An 18,693-nucleotide genomic window follows, 5' to 3' on the forward strand; every position below is an offset into this window, starting at 1 on the left:
AATTTGAAGAAAAAAATCACGATTATAAGTTTATATAAATGTTAGAAAATTTAGCGAAACTAATTTAATGTCTTTAACACAATTGGGGACTTTTCAAACTAATAAATGTAGTTTACCTGTACATTCTTGAAGGAATTCTTCGAAAGCTTTATTCACCATTGCCCCTCCACAGAATCCACCAGTGGCTTTGTAGACTTCTTTAAGTTTTCTACCAAAACAAACCTCGTATACCGCGATATCATCTGTACCACCTGCAAAAATAATGCTCGCATAGTATGACACCAGATATAATAATATGATAAAAATAGTCAAATTTAAAATAACGTCTTTATTATCATGATCATCGAATACCATTGGTTTGAAATACATAACATCACTTTGCCAAATACAATTCACCTGCATCGAGGACCAGGAATTTGTGTCCAGGTAAAAATTCGAATCTCTCTTTTTGTTCACGATCCTCTATACAGAATAAAGACGCTGCCACTGGCTCTAACACAATAGTGATCTGCGTCATTAATAGCCCTGCCTTCAAAACATGTCATAAGTAAGAAATGACGAAATTCGTGAAAATACGCATCACCGCGCTTTCATATGTTTGGCAATTACTAATAAATTATATCAAACGGCCTTTGGCCAACTTTTTTAAACAAATCATTAAATTCCATGTGTTTAAAAAGGAATTTGAACAATTCCAAATTCTGTTTACGACAAGCTTTCAAAATATGTCTATGCATACCTCTTGAGCAGCAAGGCTCATGAAATCTTTCGCTGCATCATTCCATATCGCAGGTACAGTCAGCACCCAATGGATGTCGTCTTTTAGATTGAAACCACTTACTTGTGTATTAACATCCATCCATTGACGTAAGTCGTTTACCATGTATCTAAAATTATGTTTGGTACATCTAAACCGTCACTGAGAAGTTAAATTTATATTATTTTCAAGAACATCAGCACATAAATGTTTTGAATTAAAATACACAGAAAATATTGAAATTTCATATAAAAATACATTATATTCAACAATATAATGCAAACTCTCTGTGATATGTATAAGAAGTGAGTATTTTCTTTTCTGTAAAGATAATATCAATTAACTGTTTTATTAAGATATACTAATATCATCGCCGGATAATTTAAATTTGTAATGTTTATTAAGTTTTATAATATAATGACCGTATATAGAAACATAAAAATGGGAATGGTATAAAATGAAATGCAAACAACTCAGTTTTTGCAATCGGATAAAACGCATACCATGCTAACGTACCTGATCGCCAATGACAACACTCTAAGCGCAGGAAGTGGTTTACCACATTGGTCAACCAACATCGTGTCTTGGTGTATCGGCTGGTATAATGAAAAGAATGTGCGACTTTAAACCAGATGAAGGCATGCCAAACCACTCTCTTGGCACTTAGTTTATGATATATATGCACGCTGTTGAATATTTAGTAAAATATACATGATGGACTGTTTATTACATGTTAAGCCTTACAGGAGCATCCTACTAAATTCGCACTGGAATAAAAGACAAAAGTGAATAACCAATTTATAAGTTTGGCTTAAAAATCACAGGTGTTTGGCATGTGGCTCTGATATTAGTTAGTGAAAATAAAATGTTGAATGACAAATAATCAAATTATAACGAAAAATAAACTTTTTTGAAACAAAACATCACTATCAATTATATATAAAAAAAGGCATTCAACTCAAAATCACCCGAAAACGGGGTGCATCGCTTTCAACAGCCATTACTTCATCAATTGTGCATTTCTGCGTTATATAATACCGGTTTCATAAAAATCGCTGTATAATTGATGAAGTTATGGCTTTTGAAAGCGATGCACCCCGTTTTCGGGATATTTTGAGTTGAATACCTTGTTATATATATATATATATATATATATATATATATATATATATATATATATATATATATATATATATATATATATATATATATTTGATCGTGAATTGTGTTTTTCAGAAATTTTGTATTTTCGTTATAATTTATTTACAAATATTTCGTACAGCCAAGTAACAGGGTATACATATATATATATATATATATATATATATATATATATATATATATATATATATATATATATATATATATATATGTATATATATATATATATATATATATATATATATATATATATATATATATATATCTATATATATATATATATATATATATATATATATACAGTAGACTCTGCCAATTCCGGACGGTCGGGCCAGTCCCGTATTTTCTCCTTCTATTTCTTTGTTAAAAAATGTTGAATAAACCGAACTCTCTGAAAACCGGAAACCGGACGGATATCTCCGTAAATTTGGTCATTTTCAACGTAAAATACATTTAGTAAACCGGACGGTCTAAATTCTCAAGATGCCTGAGGCGTGAAAATAACAATACCTAGTCAACACAGTGAGTGCGGTGTCACACATTTTGCACGCGCAATTATCGACAATCGGATTAAACATACCATAAAGGTGTTAAGTCGTTACCGCGCTATGGGAGTCCGATTAAGTAATGTAAAACAAACTGTGAATGTCTATAATAGACGTGCGGTAACACGAAAAAGTGATTGACTCGATCGTTTTATTAATTATTTATGATCGCCTATGATAAACAATTTAATTGTTTGTTTTTTTTTTTATACCACATTTATAAAGCGCCCTTTTCATACTCGCGGGTGCGTTCAAGGGCGCTTTACATGTTTTTTCCTGATCACTGGGTCACAAGTCGTCCGTTAACATCTTGGCGCAGTATGCAGCCACGGCACATTGGCTTATTTCCCTCACAGGTACCCATTTAAACACCTGGGTGTAGAGGCGCAGATGTGGGATATATTTCTTGCTCAAGGAAATTCCAGTGGTTAGGGCGGGATTCGAACCCGGGACCTCTCGATCCCTAAGCCAGCGTCTTACCATTAGACCACTTACCATTAGACCACTGCTCCCATAAACATAGCATAATTAAAATGCATAATTAAAAAAATAATGCATGCCGTTGCGACGATCACTTTCTTGTGATCTTCTCGGGTATTTTAAAAGATCTTATAGCCATGTTTTAACGGTGAAATGGTTGTTTGTTTGTTTGTCAGATAAACTGTTAGAAATATGACTGTTAAATATCCATCCATCTGTATGCAAATTCATTCATTGCCGTTTACTAATTTCGAACGCATCTAAAATGTCGCAGCCTCCAGCTAAACGCAGACGCGTAGAGCTTACGTTAGAGGATAAGATAAAGCTCATCTGGGAATCAACTGCTCAACCAAAACCATCTCTGAAGGCACTCGGCGAGCGCTTCAATCGATTGAAAAACACATTTTTTAAGACTGCAATTAACATCATCAGTACCTGCGTACAGTTATCACATGGTACATGTAAATGTATATGGTTTGTTTTATTTTTATGTGATTCTGTACACAATGCATACCATGTATATTTCGGCAATATGCATACTCTTGGTAAACCGGAACTCTCTGAAAACTGGACGATCAGGCCGGTCCCGAGACCGTCCGGTTTACAGAGAGTCTACTGTATATATTTAAGATATTCAAACTTATATTAAAAAGTTTAACCTTCAATATGCTTTAACATGTAGAAAGATTGTATATATTTGCTTATTTATTTATTCATTTATTTATTTATTTATTTATTTATTTATTTATTTATTTATTTATTTATTTATTTATTTATTTATGTATTTACTTATGTATTTATATGTATTTATTTTTATTTATTTTTATTTATTTTTATTTTTTATTTTTGTTAGCATCCGGTGTTTTGTGAATACTTTTCGGCTAAACATAAGTGTGAGGTTCGCCGTGCATTTCGAAATGTTTGAACCCACTTCATTTCAGCGTACCTTATAACATCGTTATCATGTGCTCTTGCGCATAGTTAAACATTTACCAATCAAGTTCCAAATAAATTTAATTTAATTTCAATGTATTGCTTCATGGTTTGAATAACCATTTGTTGAGATTATTTTTAATTTATTTAAACGCGTATATTAGTTATTAATCCTTGTTCGACGCGTCATTTAACCCGTTTAAACTTCGACGGCTCTCTTATTGACCTCTCGAAGTCGGTGACCCCTGCTTATCATTAACTATATGTTTGTTGTCGTTTTGTTTTTCTTGTTTCATGTATTATTTAGGCATTGGGTCGCTTAACTTCAATTTATAGACAGACGGTAATTTTAGCTGTAAGCATTTTAACTCTTTCGTTGTGCTACATGAATTGCTCAGTTTACTAGCTGCTCGTAATAATATGTAATATGTAATACAGACAAATATATGTAAATCCATGATATTTTGCTTACTGACTTGTAGAATGAATATTTTTGCAAACAGTACCTTGTTCAATAGCATCAGCTTGAATCTTTGAAAGAAGTACCATTGTTTGTGGCTATCGTTTTCACTCAGTTCGGCGTATCTATACTCTGCATCGAAACCAAAAGCATCGGGGGTTTTACCGTCGGGTTTTATTAATACACACGTAGGAGCTAAAATAAAAAGCAAACACACTTTCAATACAAAAAATGCATGCATATTGTTTCAATTCAAATAGAAGCATCGCAGGGCAGGTGGGTTAATTTAAACATTTTTCTTTTAATACCTATACGTGTACTCATTTTATGATTTGTGCTGTCTTTATTATTCATTTGAAGATAATCAGTTAAGACAAACACTGGGACACAAAACCGTCGCATACACGGATTTTATCAACATGTAACTAAAGTAAGTGTAGTACAGGTTAATTTGTTATCTCCATTTTCATACACATTTTACTTTTTATGTGGAAATTCTGTCCTCTCTCTAGTGTGTGTTCACCCATGCAGGCTGATAGTTGTTATGTCCAATCATAATAATTAATTGATCCGATGCAAGATTGTCATTGGTCTTTCAAATGTACTGTTGATTTCATTATGAAATTGCTGACCACACTTGCATTTGCCAAGACCGTTTAGTGGACGCAAGTCAGTCCGCGTGGTCTTCATTGTATTCCAACCTGATGAGTTGTTCAACTGTTCATGTATTGAACATTGTGTATTATTTTATTATGAAATGTGTGTGAATTAGTTTAATTAATGTGATGTTCATTTCATTCATATTTCGTAGTATCGTTTGTTTTGTTCTGTTTATAAAATATTGTCATTGTTTTGTTTAGGTCTTTTCAGTCATTGACTATATTGGTCTACGTCTGCAATAAAATGGATGTAAAACTCCATTGAGTTGAGTTACCATGTGTTCCCCAACCCCACACCCACTACATAAGAATGCATTCAAATGATTCGACTACTGTGGAGTTGGCAAACATAAAAAAGAATATATACATACGATATAATGTGAATTCTCTCTCTCTCTCTCTCTTATATATATATAGATATATATTAGAGCGAGAGAGAGAGAGAGAGAGAAGAGGAGAGAGAGAGAGGAGAGAGGAGAGAGAGAGAGAGAGAGGAGAAAGAAGAAGAGAAGAGAGAAAGAGAAGAGAGAGAGAGAGAGAGAGATAGAGAGAGAGAGCTAAGAGAGAGGAGATATCGCTCATCCGATAGAGAGCGAAGCAGAGCCCTAAACGCCTCTCTGCCCCTCGATCGTCTGCTCTCTCCTCTCGCCTCTTCTCTCTCTTTCGAATTTCTACAACTACATGCACAGAGCTGATTTAACGAAACATAAGACGAAAAGCACTTAGAAGTTTTTATATGCACGCAAAGAAACAACTCAGCTGTGAGACATTTTCGTTAGCGATTAACTTCCAATTTGGTATTAATATAATTGTATAACATATCCTATATAAAAATAATCTCTTATGGTCGTACTTGCAAGCCTTCGTATTAATTTGCCTACTAACTTACCTTTCGAAGATATGAATAGAAATCCATTCCATGGTCTAACAAAAACATTGCTAGGATCACTCTCGAATTGGGATCTGAATGAACAAGCCCATCCGGAAAACGTCGTTCCAAAGTCAATAGCTGCTACAATCAGGGGAGCCCCACTCCTTGCCTACAATTACGGATTCGAAATTTAGAACATATACAATGGTGACTCAATAGCTATTCTTGATGAGCGTGATGAAAGTAACACTGGCAGCACCTATTTCAGAGCTCAAGATAACCTCTTAGTACTCATCACAGAATAAGATCCCGGAAAGAACAACCGACAACACTAACTGGACCTCAGCGCGGTTGGTTGATACAGTAAGGAAAGTCGGGGCATTAAAGAGGCATTTAAGAGGCATATAGACATAGCAGCGCAGAGGACAGGGATCAATAAAACATACCTAATACTAGGCTGGGAAAGTACATATATTTACATTGAGTAATTAGTAGTACAACCAGGCCATATGATGAAGAGGGATCGAAATGGCTTCCAACAAAGAGCACATATCAACAGAAGCAGACATAACTATAATACCAAACAGGTTAAGTTGGGATTTGGGAATGTAAATTTATGGTAATAATTCGGATAATCATATTTTAAGAAATAAATGTGTTAGAAAAGTTGACATCCTTCGCGAACAAATATCAGAAGAGATGCACGACTATATTTGCATAAATTTGTATTTGTTTGTGCTTGTTTTGGAACTGTTCAAAGAATATACACTTGGAGACACTTTTCAAACAATAATATATCAGGTATGAGTTAAGATTTTGATTTAAAATTTTACATGTGATCACTTGACCATATTCTTAGCAAGCTCACGATCAAATAATTCATCCGTTACGATCGGACGCACACGTGCAATATGTATAGATTCCAGTTTAGGATGAAACCATACATAACACACGCTTAAGCGTCCAATCGTCACGGATGAATGATTGTAGGCTTCCTCAAACTGAAGTCAAATGATCACATGTAAAAATCTTAATACAAATCTTATCTCATAACTAAGATATTCAAGTTTAAAAAGGGTTGTGTTAGAAAAGTATATAAGTGTGCATATAGGTGCCAAAACATGTTCGTGGGTGTTTGTCGTTGTTTAAAAACAGAACATGTAAAATAGCAGACCGATGCAGTATTGAATAGACAGTTTCAGTTTATGTTTCATTTTATCGGCCGAATCAGCAAATACGTGCATTTGGACACATACTAAACAAATATACATACAGATGACCACACAAAAGAAATAAAGTAGCTAACAAGCAGAGGTAATCATTTCTCTTTAACATAGCATTGTTAATAAATCTTGAAATATTTCTTAAATATATATTGTTAGTACTGGACATCATAGATGTGTACTTGTTGACAGTGTTAAACGATTGGTGAACATTATTCTTAATTCTTTACTCTTGATAAATCGTACATATACATAAGATGTGATATTCTGATTCAACCATGTAAGTGTTACACAGTTTGCATGTCCTGTTTTCTCTAGAAATGTTATTGTATCTACCAGTTTCAATTTCTAATAAATAAGCGATCAGTCTCAAATTTGTTAGAGTTTTTCTATCGCCATCATTATCAACACATTTCATATATTTTTCAAATGTATAATCCTTTTTAAATTAAACATAATAATATAAAATACTTTAAGAAATTGTCATATCATACCATTACTGGAAGAAATGATCTCGAAGTCATTGTTTGAATTTTTGGATTATGGTCTGTTATGTTAACATGTTCATGCAATAAATAACTAAAGCCTAAATTGTCAAGGAGAAATTCATATCATATTCTTATCGTACATAGACCGTATAAGTGAGTTTGGTGAATTAATAATTTTGATTCGACTACTGTGGAGTTGGCAAACATAAAAAAGAATATATACATACGATATAATGTGAATTCTCTCTCTCTCTATCTATATATATAATAGATAATATATATATCTATATAATATATATTATATATATCCGTTCTCTCGCTCGAGCTCCTCTCTCTGAGCGGAGCGAGAGCGGGGGAGGGGCTCGCTCGCTGCGCTCTCTTCGAGAGCGGATAGACCTCGCTCTCTCCTCCCTCTCTCTCGCTCTCTCCTCGCTCTCCCTCTTCCTCCGCGCTCTCTGCTCCTCCGCCTCGCTCCTCTCTCGCTCTCTCTCTTCTCTCCTCTCTTTCGCTCGCTCGCGCCGCTCTCTCTCGCCTCTTCTGCTCGCTCTCTCTCTCTCTTCTCGCCTCCTCAGCTCGCTCTCCTCTGCTCCTCCCTCCCTTTATAAAGATACATGCACAGAGCTGATTTAACTAAACATAAGACGAAAAGCACTTAGAAGTTTTTATATGCACGCAAAGAAACAACTCAGCTGTGAGACATTTTCGTTAGCGATTAACTTCCAATTTGGTATTAATGTAATTGTATAACATATCATTTGTAAAAATAATCTCTTATGGTCGTACTTGCAAGCCTTCGTATTAATTTGCCTACTAACTTACCTTTCGAAGATATGAATAGACATCCAACCAATGGTCTAACAGAAACATTGCTAGGATCACTCTCGAATTGGGATCTGAATGAACAAGCCCATCCGGATAAGAAAATAAGACGTGACGGCGGCGTGAGTCTACCGAATTTATCGATGTTGTTTTTGTATGAACATTATTTTAGGTAATTATCCGATCCCTGTGACAATAATAATGCGAAATCCTGAAAGCATGTCGTCGGACGTGGTGGATCTAAGCCATGCATTGATTATTCTTAACTTGCTCTATTATCGTCCCACAATACAATGTGGGCAGGCAGGGTTAGTAATCTGATCATCGCCTCACGCACGGCTGGAATCAAAACCGTGTTTTGTTTTACCAAATCAACAAAATCTGACTTGAAATATGTTACATTGATTCCTTTTTGCTCATATCGTACCATGGAATTGCTTCTTGTCTTCTTGCTTTTCGATAAAATTGGTTGAAGGTTCGTAGCCTTGGCCGCGTACCTTATTCAATTTCAGAACGTTCTTCTTGCACCGTTTTACGTACGTTTTCTGCGTCCATTTGATCACTTGCTGTAAGTTCAAAGATTTCTTCAATTGTAACGAGTTTCTCTTCATTCATTTCAATTGTTTACTAACTTATAGTCAATCATATCAATATATTCGTATAATTGCTGTTAAAAAGTGTGATAATATAATAGTTAATGTTGGTAAATATGAACATAAAGTAGCCTATTATGGGGAAGTTGGTCAGAAACCTATTATTTCCATATTGTAAAATTCATGGGAGAATATACTTGTTCATAATTATGACTATTTACTTCTAAAGGACCATGAGATCCTGAAGGTAATAAGAAAAGTTATTAAATGACCAAACCATTTGATTTTCCAGTCGTCAAACCCGCTTTAATCACAAGTTTAGCGTCTTTCATTTTTACACTAACTTTTTCAAACATAGTATTGCGAAACGTCCGTTACCATTGAATATTACCAACAAATTGGAAACTGTTGTGATTGATGTCTTGTATATTTTATACCAGAAATTTGTGAAGGGCCACGTGAACATACATTTATCACAAAGAATTGACAAGAAATGACAAGGATATATGAATATTGATAATAATATACAAGGTATTGAAGTCAGTTGTCTCTGCACACATAAACACACGTGCTCGCATGTACGCATACATACAGACATTTTGAAACAACCAATAACACGTTATGTTGAAAATGAAGAATTGATGAATATGATTTACTGTGTAACAAAATATCACCAACAGGACTTCGATAAATAACGAATCAATATTTGAAAATTCCGATTTAAGTTAACCGATGTGCTTTCCAACATTACACAAATATAGGTTGTTGTATTTAGCGTTGAGGTCGAACAATATGATTAGCGATAATAAATAAGGTAAATAGTTTTAAAAAGTAAATCGTTATTTTCATTTTGGCCTTTTTATGACATACTCATCAGCAATCAATTATATAGCGTTTCGAAGCCAAAGCTCCAGTTTGATAAGTATGATCATCACTACGAAGTCCTTTATTTAAAGGGGCCTTTTCACAGATTTTGGCATATTTTGAAGTTTGTCATTAAATGCTTTATATTGATAAATGTAAACATTGCATCTTAAAAGCTCCAGTAAAAAATCAAGAATAAAATGAAAAAAAGGAAAAAAGTAGCCGGTACCAGGGCTCGAACCAGTGACCCCAGGAGACCTGTAATAAGTCTGAAGTTAAAACGCATTAGCCCTCTCGGCTATTCCGCCGGGTTTATATAGTTTAAGTATTTTATACCTTATATAAGCAATCTTCGTAGTTTCGTAAATTTGAACGCCAACAACAGAACTCTCAACATTATGTAATCGTTTCGCGTTGCAACGCTTTATAATGTTTAGGTTTTCAAATCGTCAAAAGATACATATAATGGCTATATTGGACTATGGTAAATGTTCAGTAATAGTGTTTCCTCACAAATATCATAACTAAAACGAAAATTTTTGAATCTGAAACAACTTTTTTCAATTTTGTCAATTTACCAAACCGTGAAAAGATCCCTTTAAGGCAACTTAATAGCCACAAATTAAGACACATGTGTAATGAACTTGGCAACATCAATGAATCTTTATGGAAAAATTGTCAAACGAATTATCAATGAAAGCATGACATGGGGGGGGGGGTAATATTTTACATATTCGATCCACTTGACGCGCAATGAACACGATTACAATATAGTTTCAAAACGCAATGAATAAACTGTACTTTTTCAACGAGTTAAAATGACAAACTTTGTAAATATGAGTACTATACGAAAAACACGATCGCATATATATTATAAAGTATTATAAAATCATGTATAACCAAATTGTCATGTAACAGCTTATAACATATCGTTTATTCTTATGAGTTTATTCTTATGATGAAAATTAATAAAAGGTTATTTCAATAATATGTATATGCAATGTTAAGATGATGTTTGAGAATTAAATAATACATTTTTGGGAGATATTTGCATAAACTAAGACCTGATTTAAGATTTATTTCAAGTAAGAACACAAATACGTTTACACCCAGGGTGGGATATAATTGGGATCAATAAAATGAAAAGTCATTTAGATAAAAGAATCGAAGGACCATATACTTAACAATGAGTTCAGGGTCAGCATATAGAAACGAGATTAATAGTACCCACACATGGTCATCGAAACAGCACAGATGAAAGGGTCACCGAAAAGCCTTATTTGCAAAGGATACACAAGTTATGGCACTGACAAATATAACGGGATTACTCTTTACCAATATAAATTGATTAGATTTTAGTGCATTTGGCAAGCAAGTAAATACATGAATAGATTGCTCCTTCTAGAACATTCTAATAAGTCAATCAATCCGTAATAAGCCCGGACCATGGTGACCAATGGAAATTACAAGTAGATTTTATGTAAATTAACCTGGGGATAAAATGCAGTGTTTTAGTTAGTAGTGAAAAAAAGAATCTGCGGTTAGATTTGAAAAGAACTTGGAGAGTTGTCACGTCTTCTTGACGTGGCAGCCATGTTGGCTGCCGCGATGTAAAATTGTATTTCGTGTACATTAGCAAGCGTTGTGTTAAAAGAAATATTCGACATAAATAAATCGCGATGAAATCAGAAATTAACTTTGGTTGTTACTGTGTGTTATCAACGAACAATGTGTAATTACGTGACACAGTACATTTTATGGTGCGCAGTGCCAGGATCAACCTGAAGTGGCACTTCTTTCACGGGCCAACGGAGAAAAAAACGCAGATGGAAAAAACGGTCAGTGTTTTCATAAATTATGGCAAACAGGGGTTTATTTCAAATTTTATCAAGTAAGAAATAAAAAGTAAAAGTCGTCAGGACAACGAAATTTTTAAGAATTGTTTTAAAGAATTTTACGTAGTTAGGTGTTTAAGAAATAATTAATCATGTATGGAGAAATTATGCAAGTATCAAAATCGATACAGTTTTTCATTGATCAGCATTTTTTCTAAAATATAGGTAAATTGTGAATAAAATAAATGAATAAGAAAGTATTTGAAATTTACATAATTTTATGAGTTATAGAAATACTGAAATTAGATGCGCACAAATAATTGAGGGTATTTAAAGAATTTTCTATATTTTTTGTATTATTAGAATATATAATTATGTACGGACACATTTTTGCATAATATAAATACATTTGTAATTGACGGTATTTTTTTTAATTGTTGATATTTTTGCAAGTTTTCATGAAATTAGAATGTATGAGGAAATGAGAATATTTGAAGAATGTTTCATTAATTTGACATTATAGGAATACGGATATTTGAGGCGTATACATTTTTATAATTACGGAATTTTGAAGGCAGTTTAATATTTTGATATTATATTAAAGGAACTTATAAGGTAGGAATAAACATAGGAGAGTATCCGATTTTGACGTCATTTTATATAAGATATAAAAGAAGCCTGCACATAAAAGGAAATTTAGAGACGTACACAAAAAATCAGTATACTTGACTAATTGTATATGGTTTTATGCATTAATAGAATAAAGAAATAAGGAGGGTAAGCACAGTAATACGAAAAATAATGTTAATTGCGAATATGAATAGGGCAGACACACACAAAAATAGTATGTATAGTATATAAAAGAAGCCTGCACATAAAAGGAAATTTAGAGACGTACACAAAAAATCAGTATACTTGACTAATTGTATATGGTTTTATGCATTAATAGAATAAAGAAATAAGGAGGGTAAGCACAGTAATACGAAAAATAATGTTAATTGCGAATATGAATAGGGCAGACACACACAAAAAATAGTATGTAAATATGTATATACGTAATTGTGTTTATTGCAAATGTATGTAGAGTATCGGTAATATTGAAGGTATTGAGTAATTTTGAGGAAAAATTTAATGTGTTCTGTCACGAATACTGTGCAGTTAAAATATACTGATATATGCGCATTAAATTTCTGTTATTGAATAAACTCTATAAGGTACATAGAGGTTTATGAGAGCCTATCATTTGCGAAATGATGGAAGCCTAGGCAGAGGCGTATTTAGGTGGGGGCTAGGGGGCTAAAGCCCCCCCCCCCCAGCTGGCTGGCTAGACACGATTTTTAATACAAATGAGCCCCTTACAGTTTCAATCCACTTGTGTATTCATGTCATATGTCTATAATTAAGCCATAAACAGCTGTCGAATTTGTGTGATTAGCCCCCAGGCATGTGTACAGACGATCTAACCTTCGTCAGCTAAAGTGCACGCTTCATTGACTGTGAGTAATAAACTGCGTTATTTGATTGGCTGAAGAAGATACATTCAACTAATGAAATTCATCCATACATTTAGCTATAGATAAAAGTTTACAAATGGCTGCCGCATGAGACTTGTGATTACAATATTTCAATTTGTAGCAATTAAAGAGTTTAGACGAACGCAATGGTCAATCATAATTATTTTTTCGGTAATTTCTTTGATGAATTTAATTGGTATTAGCTCTTAAGAGTGATAATCCTTTTGAGTAACAAGTTATTGCCAGTGAAATTCAACTGCACACTTAATGAATGGCAATTATTTTATTTTTTTTTGTTTTGTTTTTTTACAAATCGGGCTAACTGCTTTGATGTTCATGCATAGTTTTTAAAATTAAAAAAGACTCAAAAATGAAGAATTACTTTGCTATATTAAACTAAATCATTTTCTTAAAGCTTGACGACATCGAGGCAGCAACACCCGAATTAAACCACACAAGAAACCTAACGACTCCTTTTGTTGACACTTTTGTGAACGAAATGGACACCCAATTCAGTGATTTGCAGACTAAGGCAGCCATGGGATTGAAGTTTATACCTGAACAAATGTGCTCCTCTCCTGTCAGTGCTAGTGACCTTGAATGGTTCAATGATGATCTCCCTTCCCCTCAGTCCCTCCCTGCCGAGTTGCACTTTATATGGCATGCTGGTGGAAAGGTGAACCCAACCCACCTACTACCCTTCAGGGCTCTGTTGCACATTGTGATTCCCAGCTGTACCCTATCATTTACACTGTTTTGTCCATATCATGTGTGTTCCCTGTCACATCATGCGAGTGTGAAAGGAGTATCAGTGCCCAAGGACTTGTTAAGACAAAACTAAGATCACCAATGGGTCAGGACAGGTTGTCCGCTGTGTGCATGCTTTCCATTCATAGGTCCAACAAGGTAAAATAGGTGGTCCACCCATCTAACTCTGTTAAAAAAGTTATGGATAAAGATAATGTCTCCTACCACTTAAGTGGTTTGAGAGACATTTGATTTACCCATGTGTGTCTGTCTGTCCGTGTGTCTGTCACGCTTGATGTGTGAACTCAAGTTCTTATTTGTTTTTCATGCATTTTTATCATGCAAAATGCTGATTAGATAGCAGGAAATCGCATCATTTCAAGGTGCCATTTCAAAAACATTTCGACGACGGAAGGAGACACCCCTCCCACACCCTCCCCTGTTGAGCCCCCCCCCCCCCTCTGAAAATTTTCTGGATACGCCTCTGCTACCATTTACTCATGGTGGAAGAATATTTATTGTATTAGATTTATGGGATTAGTTCATTAGGAGAACAAGACTTGAAATTTGAAGTATACCGATAAATGTTCTGGTATTATAAATGCATATATAAAAAAGTCTGCCCTTTTTCATCAAAATTTTCATAATTGTTTAGAGCGACGCGCGTATTTAAGAGGGCCAAGGTACATATGTCGATAGAAAAGGTCATTAAGTACTTAATGATACACAGGAGATTCGTGACTTTTAAGATACGAACGCGATACATCTGTTTACAGTGTAATACCCTAAGTAAATAATGTAGCGCATACCTGTCACTAATTTACTGATAGCACGTAAAATATCGAGCTGTTATGTTAGGTTTAAGAGAATGTTTCGATAGTTATTGGTGTAATAAAGGTTGTATTTACTAAGGCGTTCTATTAAGTTGTCATGACGGTATTTAAAAGGAACGTAAGGGGATATTTATAAATGTTTGCCATGATTTTGAACAACTGATACTTGTATCACCACAACGCAGATGAAAGATCGAGATTTGAAGACCACGCCGAAGAAGAGCGACTTCGCAAGACAACGCCTTCCACAACGAATAGAAGAAACAAACAACATGATAAGGATGGAACATCACTTTGTTTACTCTCAAAGTGAATACCTGGTTCTATTGCTAAAAGAAGACCCAACGCAGAAGTTTTCGAAGGACAACAAGTGACGCAACACTGGACACAATACTTGTGACGTTAGTTTAAACATATTTATTTTAGCTCGATTGCATCGACAGCCTAAGGCTTATATAAACGCTCTCGAGTCCGTTTCCTGGGCCAGTACTTGGTGTCTATGGGGGAGATCTAAAGAACGCTCCCACGGTGGGGATCGAACCTGTGACCTCCCGGTCGTTAGGCGGACACCATATCCATTACACCACGGCGACCTTTTGACGTTAAACACTATAGAGTGGATGCAGCCGTTCAACTGTTTGACGTGCGTAGATAACGCATTTGGAATGATACTTCCGAGGCCTAAGACATCAAGGAGAACACTGCTATAGTTAATACCTCGTGAGCATTATGGCCAATAGAAGATCTTAATGTCCCGAGAGAAATGCAGACGCTGGGACCATCAACAAACGTACAAACGACAACGAAAACAACAACAACGATGAATACAACGGAAAAGACAATCGACTACGAAAGTTAAACATCGGAAAGCAGAGCTGAATCAACAAACGCATTCCAATCGCCACGGACGAACCTACAATCGGCTTATCTTCAGGACGGCGGCAATGACATTAAATAAACATCGTATTCGCCACGCGACGACTTCAATATTACATGGACGACAACAGACGTATTGAAGGCCAACGACCAAGAGATGATGTGCTCCGCTACATACCGATTGACATTTATATTTTATAACAATAACTAATGTTATCTATTTCAGCAGAGACGCTTGTAAAATAATAATAATAATTATAATGTTTAATATCATAAACTATTAAAAAAATAAAATAAGGGGAAAGTTGTGTCATGTAACAGCTTATAACATATCGTTCATTCTTATGAGTTTATTCTTATGATGGAAATTAATAGGGGATATTTCAATAATATGTATATGCATTGTTAAGATGAAGTTTGAGAATTTAATAATACATTTTTGGGAGATATTTGCATAAACTAAAACCTGATTTAAGATTTATTTCAAGTAAGAACACAAATACGTTTACACCCAGGGTGGGGTATAATTGGGGTCAATAAAATGAAAAGTCATTTAGATAAAAGAATCGAAGGACCATATACTTAACAATGAGTTCAGGGTCAGCATATAGACACGAGGTTAATAGTACCCACACATGGTCATCGAAACAGCACAGATGAAAGGGTCGCCGAAAAGCCTTATTTGCAAAGGATACACAAGTTATGGCACTGACAAATATAACGGGATTACTCTATACCAATATAAATTGATTTGATTTTAGTGCATTTGGCAAGCAAGTAAATACATGAATAGATTGTTCCTTCTAGAACATTCTAATAAGTCAACCAATCCGTAATAAGCCCGGACCTTGGTGACCAATGGAAATTACAAGTAGATTTTATGTCAATTAACCTGGGGATAAAATGCGTTTTAGTTAGTAGTGAAAAAGAGAATCTGCGGTTAGATTTGAAAAGAACTTGGAGAGTTGTCGCGTCTTCTTGACGTGGCAGCCATGTTGGCTGCCGCGCTGTAAAATTGTATTTCGTGTACATTAGCAATCGTTGTGTTAAAAGAAATATTCGACATAAATAAATCGCGATGAAATCAGAAATGAACTTTGGTTGTTACTGTGTGTTATCAACGAACAATGTGTAATTACGTGACAAAATTGTATTCAATTATGTAAACAAAGATGAACCAAATTAATAAATTAAGGAATAGTATATTCATACGTATAGTTTATTGTACACTCCAAGCACATGATTTCAGCGACTGCGTCTATCAGACTTGTTACTTCCTCCATCGAAAGTATTGAATGTTTGTATCAACAAATCATTATGGTCATAGTTATGCACATGTCTGTAGTTGAATATCACTTAACATACCTTTCTTGGTTTTTAATTCATAACAAGGAGGAGATTTATCAATGGAAAAATCTGTTCATGTAAACATCAGTATATGTAAAAAAATAATATTCGGGGGTTCAGAGAAAAATCTTGAATAGAAATGAAACTTCGTCATGTCAATTGCTCATCAACTTAAAACGAATGCAGGGCCCTCACACTACTTTGGGGGAAGGGGTCCGCAGCCCTTAGGAGGGGGAATTTTCGCGGCGTTTCCGTTTTGGGGGGATTGTTTTACTTACTCTCTCATTATTTCATTTGTACATGTTTGCACTATATTCATTGCATTTTTCGTGATTTAGTATGTTTGAAACGATTAAATTGAAATAGAATTGAGATATGATAATCATGAGACACATCTTTTTATTAAAAAAAAAAAAAAAATTTTTTTTTTTTTTTTAAGGGGAATTTTTCCCCCCAAAAGGGGAAAAAAGTATACTTTTCAGGTGGGGGACTGCCACCGAAATTCGGCGGCAGATTTGATAGATTGAGGGCCCTGGAATGCTTTTGAAATGCAAAGCACAATACCACAGTCGGATGAAGAGTGAAGGCAAAAGCGGCCTGCTCCAAAAATTAAACTGCTTATGAGGCGTGGCCAATTTGACGAACATGACGATTAGTAGTGAACCAGTTTATGATAATAAATGAACTAAATATGCAACCGACTACCGCGATTTCAAAGAAGATTTGCAATGCAATTTCTAATATTAGTCGATATAAATCATGCGACAACTGGGGCGGGCCAGTTTTGCCCTAAGGGGATTGATTTGGAAAAAATAGGAGTGGGCGACTGTAAGATGTAACACACAATACATCAAAACCCTAACACTTGTTGTTTTAGAGAAGAAGCTTTTTGAAGTTGTACTTGTATTTATCTATTTTAGCTCTCTTGACTTACAAATGCAGCGGACCAGAACTGAACGATTTAAACGACTTTGGACTTGGGTCATGTTTTTTATGTCATTATCAAATTTAAATTCGAAATGTATTAAATGTTCGCAGTACTTTCGCTTCCCGTTAACGTTACACGGAACACATTTTAAGTTATGGTACCCTGCCGGTTAGATAATTATAAAATCCTTCCAATATCGTACATTTTACAAAACATAAAGATAGTCTTACCATGTTATCAATAAGCCCTCACAAATCGAAACTTGACAGTATTAGACCTTATGGTCGGAAGTTTATCCGAAGCAACGACAATCCTGTTTCCTTGATCTTAACTAGTTTGTTTCAACAACAATAAAAACTACGAAATCTACGACGAATTCTTTGACTTTATATTAACAATTCAGTACATAATTACACTTATGTTTCGTCTGTACAGAGGCCTGTTGGTCCACGGTCGCCCAAATCATTTTGGCCAATCAGAACACTGATCTTGAATCAGGGGAGAGGAAAGGCTAAAGTAAGTGGTGGTGATCTCCCTTTCTGATTTGAACTTGTTTAAGGTTACAATATACCAAAAGATTTCCTTCACAAATTCAATGTAAAAGCAATAACTTCAACAAAAAATAAAGTCAAACTTTTGCGCATAGAGACCCCCATAACCATACCTTTTCTTAAAGAGCATTCCAAGCCGCAATGATTTAGACAATAAAAAAGGGGGGCCATGCGTTTTGCAAGAAAGAACTCGATGCGAATCAGCGGTC

The 18,693-nt window shown here is 34.7% G+C and overlaps 1 protein-coding gene across 4 annotated transcripts in view; it reads right to left on the reverse strand.

Annotated features, from left to right (window-relative positions):
• LOC127844967 (heat shock 70 kDa protein 12A-like) overlaps positions 1-18,403 on the reverse strand; it is a 28,762-nt gene extending 10,359 nt beyond the window's left edge. For 2 of the 4 annotated variants that reach the window (XM_052375561.1, XM_052375560.1), the window contains exons 1-7: positions 8,397-8,770; positions 5,885-6,035; positions 4,383-4,531; positions 1,274-1,353; positions 740-887; positions 397-529; positions 117-251 (exon numbers count right to left, since the gene is read on the reverse strand). In XM_052375561.1, the coding sequence (XP_052231521.1) occupies positions 117-251; positions 397-529; positions 740-887; positions 1,274-1,353; positions 4,383-4,531; positions 5,885-6,035; positions 8,397-8,444 (844 nt within the window). In that variant the 5' untranslated portion in view covers positions 8,445-8,770. Of the gene's footprint in view, positions 1-116; positions 252-396; positions 530-739; positions 888-1,273; positions 1,354-4,382; positions 4,532-5,884; positions 6,036-8,396; positions 8,771-8,823; positions 8,963-18,163 lie in introns of those variants that run through there. The other 2 variants (XM_052375563.1, XM_052375562.1) reach the window with 2 other exon arrangements.
• Positions 18,404-18,693: the final 290 nt, after the last annotated feature.

This window comes from Dreissena polymorpha, chromosome 9 (assembly GCF_020536995.1).
Source record: "Dreissena polymorpha isolate Duluth1 chromosome 9, UMN_Dpol_1.0, whole genome shotgun sequence".
In the NCBI taxonomy this organism is placed as follows: Eukaryota; Metazoa; Mollusca; class Bivalvia; order Myida; family Dreissenidae; genus Dreissena; species Dreissena polymorpha.